Source organism: Balaenoptera physalus (genome assembly GCF_965194825.1).
Source record: "Balaenoptera physalus genome assembly, chromosome: 10".
Taxonomy (NCBI): domain Eukaryota; kingdom Metazoa; phylum Chordata; class Mammalia; order Artiodactyla; family Balaenopteridae; genus Balaenoptera; species Balaenoptera physalus.
Genome location: NC_138889.1, coordinates 76948786 through 76960816, shown reverse-complemented (window position 1 = coordinate 76960816; position 12031 = coordinate 76948786). Strand labels below are relative to the sequence as shown.

Below are 12031 nucleotides of genomic sequence, written 5' to 3'. Positions count from 1 at the left end.
CCACACTAAAGAAATGAATGGGACATTTTACACATCTGTTATCTAGCCGAGCCGAGAAACGGAATTGAGGCTCAGCGCCACCCCAGCCCCAACCCAGCAGAAAACAAAGTACTGTCTACAGGAAGATTCTCATTTGAGGCACCAAATTAAGTAAGAATCGTCTTTCCTGATGTGGACCAACATTTTTGGGAACCGCGTCCTTCGTGCTGTTTTCACGTGTTTGTACATTGCAGTTGATGAAGAAGCAGCAAAACTTTGGCCGGGTTAAGCGCCCGCAATGGGCAGGACTCTCTCGGGACAAATCCCAACCTTCGCTGCTGTGCTTTTAAAAGTCCAGGCTGTGAGTTTCTACTGAAACTGCTGAGGGCTTCTAGAGGTTAGGAAAGAGCCAGCAGAGCGTCCAGGTGTCCTTGCCTGAGGCAGCTTCCAGCAGACGTAAGCCCTTGGGAATGGAATCCGGCTGCCTTGCCCCTTTTCGACGCTCTCCTCTGATCCTCCCCCGGGTGAACTGCCGTTCGTTCCTCAGTGACACTTATAAAGATACGTCGCTGAAAATCGTTTTCTAAGTTGCTGGGAGTTTGCAGGAGAGTCATATTACTATTCAGGTATCCACTAACTCTCTCAAGCTCAATTAGTTTCCCAACATGAAATAACTCAAATCAAGACCTCCCCCCTCCAATCCTAGGGACGCACATCCAGTAGCCCCAAAGCAGCAATTTCAAGTCTCCCTGGGTTGTTAGAACGGCACTCCCCTACCCCACATTTATTTAACCCACCCATCACATCTGCTTTATGCCTCAGCTGGAGTAATGTATAGGGCAGAGACCAAAGAGGGAGTATATTTTCATGTTCACTGACTTGAAATTTTCCATTGCCCTCCCCACAAGGGGGGAGGATTATTTTGCTGATTGCCTGGAGATGAATTTCTATGAATATTTATTGATTTATTTTCCAGGCTCAGCAGGGGAGCTGCAAATAAATTTAGTGCATTCTTTAAATAATTCCTTTTCTATGAGGCAAGATGTCATCTGAAACTTCTAAATAGGCATTTAATTAGCCCGGGTGTTGCTTCCGAACAAAAACTCCCGGCGAGAGCTTTGGGGGCGCACTGTATTGCAAAGAGGCGGTCGATACGCAGAATTGATGCGCGCCAGCCTTTGTTGCCAGCCCATTGTGCGGGCCATGCTTATGAAGACTAATCCAATCATAAATTGCACCCCTGCGCCAATCAGCGCGCCCAGAGCCTCCGGCGAATGAAGCTCGAGTGGAGAACTTTGTTGAACTTCATTGTCAGAGCTGTCACTTTTCAAAACGCTTTAACGGGCGGGCCGCTATAAAACCATCACCTCGACGGGAGGACCGAGGAGGACTCGCAGACACCCAAGTGGGATCGTTACTAGAAGACGTTTGCTAAGCCCAAGAGAGAGGGCGGGAGGGGCGGGAAGCCCAGCATTTACCCTCTGGCCACTGGAAGAAGGGTTTTTCCGCCCGCCCCTTGCCTAACATGATGTTCCCCGGCCTCCTCGCGCCCCCAGCCGGGTACCCCAGCCTCTTGCGCCCCACGCCCACCTTAACATTGCCCCAGTCCCTGCAGTCGGCATTTTCCGGGCACTCGAGCTTCCTGGTGGAGGATCTGATCCGCATCAGCCGACCCCCCGCCTACCTGCCCCGCAGCGTGCCCACCGCCAGCATGTCGCCCCCTAGGCAGGGGGCGCCTGCGGCTCTCACAGACACAGGGGCCTCGGACCTGGGCTCCCCGGGGCCAGGCAGCCGGCGGGGCGGCTCACCGCAGACGGCCGTCTCCCCTGCCAGCGAGCCCACGTTTCTGAAGTTTGGAGTGAACGCCATCCTTTCTTCGGCGCCCAGAACTGGTAAGTGAAAGCAAAACGCTAAGGGCCGGTCTAGATGCAGAGTCCTTCTGACCTCAGTTTCCCACACGCAGCGGGTACCCACGCTCACAGCAGTGCACACACGTACGCAAGATCCCCGAGGCCCCACTGTCAAGCAATGTGAGACTTAGGTTAAGACGATTCCCGGGAAGAAAAGCCTCCAGGTTCGCCGCACCTTCAGAATGAATTTGAACACCTACAGTCCGAGCGCGCACAGTTCCCTGGCGCAGTGAAATTGCGCGCACGCCCCTGGACGTCTGCGTTTCTGTCCTTGAGCTTCTGAAAGCCAGTTTTTGTTAAACCCAAGACAATATATTTACTAGCTTAGCAAGTATTATCGATCTGCAATTCTTTTCTCCCCCCGGCCACCAGTTCTTCTATCTCGTTAGTGCCTAGGATGACATTGGGGGGGGGGGACGCTGAGGACTACTGGGGGAGGGGGTTCCACAGATAGAGACAGTGTTAGGAAAAGGTTTACTTTACTGTGTCAGTACATTGAGTAAGATGCCTTTGAAACCAGCCGAAAGGTTAATCATGTCGTGTATTCACTGTGCTGTACAATAATCATGTACTTAATCAAATTCCCTTTCTGTGTCCCTCCTTCTGTTCCTCCTTTCCTCACTCTCTCCCAGAAACGTCCCCCGCCTTGCTCCAGAGTGTCCCTCCCAAGACCTTCGCCTTTCCCTACTTTGAAGGCTCCTTCCAGCCTTTCATCAGATCTTCTTATTTCCCAGGTAGGTCTCACCCCCCTTCCTTTCAGGAGGCTGGGCGTCGCCCCAGCCCCACCCCGTCGCTCCCTGCCCCGAAGCCATATTTCTCCGTCCACCCCACGGGGTTACGCTCCGGTTCAGAGGTTGCAAGGCGTACAACATTCACGAATCCGTCGCGCCAATTTGATGCCCTATTTAGCACAAGCAGTGACTGCTTGACACTTTGCACCAATTCCCTGCTCTACAAATTAGCAGGAATTGTCATGGTCCAAATTTGAGGCGGTTCCCTTCCCGGCGAGGAGCTGTTGGCATCCCTTCACGCCGCCGTTTTCCCACAGAGTCAGTGCACTTGGCCACGATTCCCCACAAAGGTTTCAGCACCATGACCAATTGGTCAGCTCCTCCGGGCAGCCACACACAGACCAACCCTTGCCCCTCCAAGCCGCCGAGAGACACCTACCAGCCGGGGCTAATTTCTCTTTAAGACTCATTCAGGGCTTCAGGCTTTTCACAAGACCACATGGGGTGCCCTCTTGTGTGGGATGCCTGGGGTCGCCCAGGGGGAGGGGGACTAGATCCTCCCACAACCCCAACCTTCTATTTCCAACCTGATTTCCCGAACTCTTTCTCATACCGTCCCCCCACCGCCATACCGTTTTAAAGATCCTAGAGCTCGTAAAATAAGTCGGAGGGAAGCCCATAATAGGGTCCCGGTTTAAAGGAGAATCACCTTAAACAGGTTCCAGGACGTTTTCATCCTGGAATCCCAGTGGTGACTCAAACTATGGCTCAAAAACTCTGCAGCTGGTCAAGATTAAGGAGACAGGAACTCTTATAAAGGGAAGAGAGACTGGGCATGGTCGTTGGGGGATGGGTAGAACCTCGACAGCACTTCCAAATATCAGCGAAAGAAACAAGCAATTGATTTTTGAAAGGGGGACAGAGAATTCACCCCCCCCTCACCATTCATGCTACTGCTGATAACGGAATTTGCTCCTTTTCTCCCCCATCTCAATGCTCTAACAAAAACAACCCGAGCTTTATAAATAGCTTTTCATGTCCATTTAATGAAAATGATTCGGGGAAGAGAAGCCTCTGCCATCAGTATTCTCCCAATGGTCTTGGCCTGCAGTTGTGTTTAGTTTGAAAGTGTAAATCTCTTTTGTCCCAGTAATATATGGCTTTCGCTGCTTGTCCTTAGTCTTTTTCTGTTAGTTCATTACTACACAATTACCATTCACGCTTCATTAGAGTCTCTGTTTCTTTCGGGGTTTTTTTTTTCTCCCTTAAAGCGAAACTCTCCCCCCTTTTATCATGCCAATACCCATTGGGAAGCGGTCAATGTGCTAATTAGCTGCCACTTTTCATGTATTCTGGCCGAATTCTTTACGTTTTGTGGGGGAGGGGAGGAAAGATTAATATACAAAAAGATGAATACTGATTGGATTTTTTCAAAACATAAAAAATCCAAAGAGGATTTTCTCCTCTCTATCAAATCAGTAAATCACCTCGTTTTCATCTAAAGAATGCAAAATCCACAAACGTGTTAAAAGCTTAGGGGGGAACCCAGTGGCTGGCTACTTTATTTTTACAATTTACTTTTTTCTGCAGCTATATTAGCTGATGCACGCAAGTTAGTTTCCCTGAGACCGTTGAATGGAAAAACGAAATAGGCTATTGTGGGGGGTCTTTTCTGTGTTTCCGTGGTTTTACCTAATCCGGGTTTGCACGGTTGAAAGGGAAAGTTATTTGGGCAGAAAGCGCCTTTCACTCTCGCAGGTTTGTAGGTTCGTAGCCTGTTCTCCAGGGGGAGAAAAAGGAGAGCTTTAAAGAGATGAAGGGATCAGAGAGAAAAACCTAAGGAGGCCGCAATGGTGGGGCGGACGCCACCGGCCCGGGCGGGCCACCGCCCACTCACTCACCTCGCACCCCTGGCCTCCGCAGCGTCCTCCAACGTCGTGCCCATCCCGGGGACCTTCTCCTGGCCACTGGCCGCCCGCGGCAAGCCTCGTCGGGGCATGCTGCGTCGAGCCGTGTTCTCCGACGTGCAGCGCAAGGCGCTGGAGAAGATGTTCCAGAAGCAGAAGTACATCAGCAAGCCCGACCGCAAGAAGCTGGCGGCCAAGCTGGGCTTGAAAGACTCACAGGTGAGGGCAGTCTCCCCAGAGCCCCTCCCCCCACGCATCGTACGAACGGGCAGGTTCTCTGAAACCGCTTAGGTCCCATTGTACAGACGCGGTAAAGTCCAGAGAGGGAGTAAGTGCACGAGCCAGCTTCGCGGAGGCTTCTCGCGATAGCCCGCCACTCTCCCCGCCCCGTCGCTCCCGCGCCCAGCGTCTCCCCCACCCCCGCCCACCTGGGCCAGGTGCCGGAAGAGGGGGCGAGAGGTGCGTGCAGCCGAGCTGGTGGGGGTAGGGTGCGGGCCACTTCCGGTCCGAACTCACTTTTCCGGGTGGGGAGCCGGCAAAGAGAGGAAGAACGGGGCCTCCTTCCCGCCCACTTGCGGCGGCGGCCGGGGTTCCGCGCTAAGCGCTGCTTCTCCCCGGCTCTCACCCCTCTCGCCCCAGGTGAAAATCTGGTTCCAGAACCGACGCATGAAGTGGCGGAACTCCAAGGAGCGCGAGCTCCTGTCTAGCGGGGGCTGCCGCGAGCAGACCCTTCCCACCAAACTCAATCCGCACCCGGACCTCAGCGACGTGGGCCAGAAAGGTCCCGGGGACGACGACGAGGAGGAGGACGAGGGCCCGGGCAGCCTCCGCCACCGCCTGGCCTATCATCACCCGTCCCCCGACCCTCGGCACCTGCGGGACCCGCGCCTCGAAGGGCCGCTGCCCCACTCGCCCGCGCACTCTGGCAGCCCCGACAAACCTTCGGACTTCTCTGACTCCGAGGAGGATGAGGAGGGCGAGGAGGAGGAGATCACCGTGTCTTAGAAGCCCTCCCGCGCCCGGGGTACCGATTATAAGTGCTTTGAAATTGAAGAGGTGGGATTCGGTGCGTGTTCACTTGCCCCCGCTGCGCAGATGCTGCGGCTCCCCGCTGTAGAACTGTCGCCTCGTCGAGGGCACCCTGGCCCCTTCCATTGCCCCCCAACGACATTCCCTTGCCCCACACCACCTACCAACAGCCCTCTCCGCATAAGTTAAATTTAGGTCTTGGTCCCAGCCTTAACTTTGCCGCGAGGGCCCCTGTCTAGCCTCCTTATTGCAAGATATTTTCAACACAGTGGGGTGTTCACTCTCCCAGCCCGGGTTTAGCTGTGAGCCAGGCCCTGCTGGTCTACAGCAGCAACAACCCTATAAGGTAAGAAACCTTTTCTGAAGTGGGAAACCGAGATAGGAGTCACAACATCAAGCATATAACTTCAAGACCCCTGACTTCCTAGATCCCTCCACCTCCCCACCTTAGGTAGCGAGGGCCTCTTGCCCAACTCCAGACACTGGTAACCCAGTCTTCCCGTAGCAGTGCCCTTAGAAAGCTCAAGAATTTCAAAAAAGACGGGCTTCCCTGGTGGCGCAGTGGTTGAGAATCTGCCTGCCAATGCAGGGGACACGGGTTCGAGCCCTGGTCTGTGGAGGATCCCACATGCCGCGGAGCAACTGGGCCCGTGAGCCACAATCACTGAGCTTGCGCGTCTGGAGCCTGTGCTCCGCAACAAGAGAGGCCGCGATAGTGAAAGGCCCGCGCACCGCGTTGAAGAATGGCCCCCGCTTGCCACAGCTGGAGAAAGCCCTGGTACAGAAACGAAGACCCAGCACAGCCATAAATAAATAAATAAATAAGAAAGGCAAGTAACTTTATGTCAAAAAAAAAAAAAAAAGAATTTCAAAAAAGAAAAAAAAAAAATCTACCCGTGCCTTCTGGTCTAAGGTACCACATAAATACTGAGTCTTTTCTACGTGTCATATTCCAAATGCTCTCTGGGCAAAGAAGTGAGCTCTGTAAATGGGAGGAAGAGTCGGCCTCTATTTCGAGTGTGTGTTTTAAAGCCTTTTCTTTACTATTTCTGCATGCATAGTATATGCACCAAGCACTCTACCTTGTGCCCTTTTATTATTTCTGGGGAGGTTTCACTGAGCACTGGGCATGATGTGAACAGAGAGAGACCCACAAGCCTCTTTGATTTTTTTTTTCATAGACCTTTGCTGTCTTTGCACAGCTTTTGTGAACTGTACACTATTTTGTACACTTGTATGGATATTTTATACCAAGTTTATTGTGAATGATATAAAGGACTGACTAGATTTCCTTCTCTCTTTTCTTGCAATGGTTTTTAAACTTTAAAAAGGTAGCTGTTTAATTGAGTAACTTATAAAAAAATACTTATTTTGTATTTTTACCATGTACAGATTTTTATATATGTATATATGTATCAAATGAACAAATGCCAAATAAAAAGTAGGATGCACACAACAATAAAGTGTTATCCCTAACTTACAGAATGTTAGAGCTATTCTAGTGCAAGGAATGCAGCTATTCTAGTCCAAGTGATGCTGGAATTTACAGAAGGTATACTCATATTCAAGAGAGGAAGGCACTTGTCTAAAGCACCCAACTAGTTAGAGGACAAGCTAGAACTAGAAGCCATCTCTGACTCTCGGGCCAGTGCCTTTTCTGCTTCCCTGTACCATAAAATAGCCAATTTTGCTATGGTTACAAGTAAAATAGCTCCAGTAAAGTGATGTCAACAAGTTGAGTCTGTGATGATCCTTCTCCCCTACTCTAAGGACTGAAATGATGGACTAGAAAACAACAATGAAAGTCAGTTTAAGTGGTTCAACTTTGCAATGGTTTTTCTTTCCCTCCTTGAAGGCATATTTCCTAGTCCCCAGGGAAGCCCAAAGTTGGTTTTGACTTCTGTGTATGAACTGATTTTAATAGGAATGACATCTACAGGCAGGACTTGGGAGCCCAGATACAGACTCTGGGGCTCCCCAGTGAAACTAAAGTTCTTTAAAGACTAACTTTCAGCAAAAATGATTTATTTAACCAGCAACCAGTAAAGAACATCAGGTTAGAACCCTGGCAAGGGCTCTGTGCTCTTTGAGAGACTGATCTCTGCCACATCAGCCACATAACACATTTGTTTATTGTCCTAACCCACACCACAACAGCCAGGGAAAAAAGTTGTTAAGCTTAAATTTCAAGAGTTTGCATTGTATTTGAAATTTGAATATATTCTATTCTCACCTCTCTTTTCAAATAACACAAGCCCTCTCCATGCTAAGGTCCTGATATCCTGCCCTGCTGGGCCCATTCCTGACACTGGCAATCACTGTTTTCATTGTAATGGGAATTTGGGGGGAAAATTATCTTAATTATCATAATTATCTTAATTCAAGAAATCTCCCACATTTCCCCCTCAATACATATGAAAGTGTTAGCATGGTGTCCTGCATATAGTAGGCATACAATCTTTCAAACAGGAAACCCTCTCTGCTCTGAGTGATTCAGGCTATTTTCTCCTTCCCTCTGCTGTTGCCCAGAGAGATAACCAGAGATGGAATCCTGGCCAGAAATGGCCCACCTTTCCCTCTCTGCCAGCTCAAGCCTGCAGTTATTACTTAAGTCGAGAACTATTTTCAGGCATGGGGATGGATTTGTGTCTACATCAAAGTACTCTAGTGGCACACCCGTGTGCATTGCAGCATTATTTACAATAGCCAAGAGATATTCATGTTCACATCATTCCCATTATTCACAATAGCTTCCGCAACCCAAATGTCCATCGATGGGTGAATAGATAAAGTGGTATACACACACGATGGAATATTATTCCACCTTAAAAAGGAAAGAAATCCTGTCACATGTTATCCTGTCAACATGAATAAACTTTGAGGACGTATGCTAAGTGAAATAAGCTAGTAATAAAAAGGCAAATACTATATGATTGCAATTATATGAGGTATCTAACGTAGTCAAACTCATAGAAACAGAAAGTAGAATTGCAGTTGCCAAGGGCTGGGGTCACAGGGAAATAGGGGGTTGTTCAATGGGTGCAGAATTTCAGTAATATTTCAGTATTGGAAAAATAACTCACATGTTAGCAGATTTAAAAATCCAGCAATGGTCAAAATTATGGCAGGCAAGTGAAAAAAATCTGAGGTAAGCAATATATATATTTTGTTTGTTTGTTTTTGTTTTTGTTTTCTTTGCCACACCACACGGTGCAGCTTGCAGGATCTCAGTTCCCTGACCAGGGACTGAACCCAGGCCATGGCAGTGAAAGCCCGGAATCTTAACCACTAGGCCACCAGGGAATTCCCTGAGGTAAGCAATATTATCATGAGACAACATAAAATTCAAACCAAGAAGTATTATGTGATGTAAATAAAGTTTTTTCCTGTATTAATAAAAGTTAAGAAAACCCAGAAAAGGAAAAAAATATACTCTGGAGGTTTTTAAAAAATGTATGCTACCCCCCCTTTGCACAAAACTTTACTTCTTGAGAATTACAAATGGCACATTTTGGCTCATTTTAGTGCCAATTTTAGCTAAGCGTCACAAGGGTGAGAATCATGTTCGTTTTGCATACTGTTTTCCTAGTGTCATGTATAGTCCCTAACATGTATTAGGTGTTTGATATGTGTTGAATAAATAAATAAATTAAAAGGAGGGACAGAGACACTCTAGAGTCTAGACCATAGATCTGAAAGTTGAAGGATTACTTAGGTCGATAATAAAGTAAAAGAAAAATACTAAATTAACTGATCAGATGTGTTTTTAAAAATCAAACCATTTGGGCTTCCCTGGTGGCACAGCGGTTAAGAATCCTCCTGCCAATGCAGGGGACACGGGTTCGAACCCTGGTCCGGGAAGATCCCACATGCCGCGGAGCAACGAAGCCCATGCGCCACAACTACTGAGCCTGTGCTCTAGAGCCCGTGCTCCGCAACAAGAGGAGCCACTGCAATGAGAAGCCCATACACCGCAAAGAAGAGTAGTCCCTGGGGGCTTCCCTGGTGGCGCAGTGGTTGAGAATCTGCCTGCCAATGCAGGGGACACGGGTTCGAGCCCTGGTCTGGGAAGATCCCACATGCCGCGGAGCAACTAGGCCCGTGAGCCACAGTTACTGAGCCTGCGCGTCTGGAGCCTGTGCTCCGCAACGTGAGGCCACGATAGCGAGAGGCCCGCGCACCGCGATGAAGAGTGGCCCCCACTTGCCACAACTAGAGAAAGCCCTCACACAGAAACGAAGACCCAACAGAGCCATAAATAAATAAATAATTAAAAAAAAAAAAAGAGTAGTCCCTGCTCGCCGCCACTAGAGAAAGCCCGTGTGCAGTAACAAAGACCCAACACAGCCAGAAATAAATAAATAAATAAATAAATTTATTTAAAAAAAAAATCAAACCAATTACTTTAGTCCAAAAGACTAAAATAGTTATAAGTTGAAGAATAATAAATACTACAAAGAAAGAATTTTTATTAAACACCTATTATGTGGCAGGCAGGCATTCTGCTAGGTGCCTTACACATCAGTGCTTCTCAGACTTTAATGAGCATGAGACCACCTGGGGATCTCATCAAAATGTAGATCATGATTCAGAGCTCTGGGTATTTAGCATTGCTAACCCCTTGTTGGTCCACAGAACACACTTTAAGTAGTGAAGATTTACATGAAGTTTTATCCTCACAATAACCCATCTAAGGTAGATATTATTATCCTACAATACAGATGGACAAACTGAGGCTAGGAGTTTTGGTAATTTCCCCATGCTTACCTCAGCCAGAATTCAAATTCAGGTGCATCTAACGCTAATACACCATCCTCCTTCCTTGACTAAACTGGTAAAAACTCATTTAACCAAACTCCAACCAATAGGCACTCTTAATAGAGCTTTATGTTAATTAATATTCTGAAGTTATGAGAAAAAAATCAATGGCTATTTAGGGACTTCCCTGGTGGCACAGTGGTTAAGAATCTGCCTGCCAATGCAGGGGACATAAGTTCAAGCCCTTGTCCGGGAAGATCCCATGTGCCGTGGAGCAACTAAGCCCATGCACCACAACTACTGAGCCTGCACTCTAGAGCCCGTGAGCCACAACTACTGAGCCCACGTGACACAACTACTGAAGCCCAAGTGCCTAGAGCCTGTGCTTGGCAACAAGAGAAGCCACTGCAATGAGAAGGCCGCGCAACGCAACGAAGAGCAGCCCCCGCTCGCCGCAACTAGAGAAAGCCTGCATGCAGCAACGAAGACCCAACGCAGCCAAATATAAAATATTAATTAATTAATTAATTAAAAAGAAAAAGAGGGGCTTCCCTGGTGGCGCAGTGGTTGAGAATCTGACTGCTAATGCAGGGGACATGGGTTCGAGCCCTGGTCTGGGAAGATCCCACATGCTGCGGAGCAACTAGGCCCGTGAGCCACAACTACTGAGCCTGCGCGTCTGGAGCCTGTGCTCCGCAACAAGAGAGGCCACGACAGTGAGAGGCCCACGCACCGCGAGGAAGAGTGGTCCCCGCTTGCCGCAACTGGAGAAAGCCCTCGCACAGAAACGAAGACCCAACACAGCCAAAAATAAATAAATAAATAAATAATTATAGAATTGTTATTAAAAAAAGAAAAAGAAATCCAAATTAAAAAAAAAAATCATTGGCTATTTAAAAACCTTTCTCATCCACTTAAATCTCTCGAACCACCAGCTCTCCTCCTTGTAGTCTAAACCAGTGATCCACAAACTGTGGTGTTAAAAAACCCCTTTACACTCTTAAAAATCACTGAATATCTAAAACATTTTTTTGTTTCTGTGGGTTTTATCTATCGATATTTTTGGTATAAGAAATTAAGACTGAGAAAAAATTTAAATACTACTTCATTTTAAAACAATTTTGTTAAATATTCATATAAATACCATACTTTACGAAAGATAAGTATATATACAAAACAAAAAATTAGAAAGAGGAAGTGGCATTGCTTTACATTTCTGCAAAACTCTTTAATGATTGGCTTAATAGGAGACAGCTGAATTCTCTTATCTGTAGAAAACTTGGCTTCATACAAATATGCAAATGGAAATGAGCAGTATTTGATTAACCTTAGATGACTGTGGCTCTTCTTTGGTACAACAGCAAAACTTGATGAGTGGTAGTTTTTTTAAGGTTAGTAGCAATTTGAAATCTAAATTCTTGTCAATGAACTTTTCAACTATGTTACATTAAAGTCCATTGGTCTGTCTTGCATTTTGAATGGGTATTTTACCCATATTTGATTTTGTAACATCATGCATTGGTCATTTGGAAAACATTGGTTCACTGGGTAATGTCAATATTCTAAACATTGACACTTTCCATATATTATCAAACATCATATTTGTTAATATCACCCATCTCATCATAGAAGTTTTAAGAGTTGAGGAGCTGTCAAGCTCATGGTGGCAGATACAAGTTTTCCAAAATTTAAATTTTTATTTGAAAACTCTAATTTT

The 12031-nt window shown here is 47.3% G+C and overlaps 1 protein-coding gene across 1 annotated transcript; it reads left to right on the top strand.

Moving 5' to 3' along the window:
* Positions 1-1504: 1504 nt before the first annotated feature.
* On the top strand, positions 1505-9336 carry DBX1 (developing brain homeobox 1; the record flags this gene model as incomplete). Its single annotated transcript, XM_082476773.1, has 4 exons — positions 1505-1871; positions 2522-2623; positions 4544-4746; positions 5167-9336. 4 exons carry the CDS (start codon positions 1505-1507, stop codon positions 5530-5532), a joined length of 1038 nt encoding a protein of 345 aa, XP_082332899.1. The 3' UTR covers positions 5533-9336.
* Positions 9337-12031: the final 2695 nt, after the last annotated feature.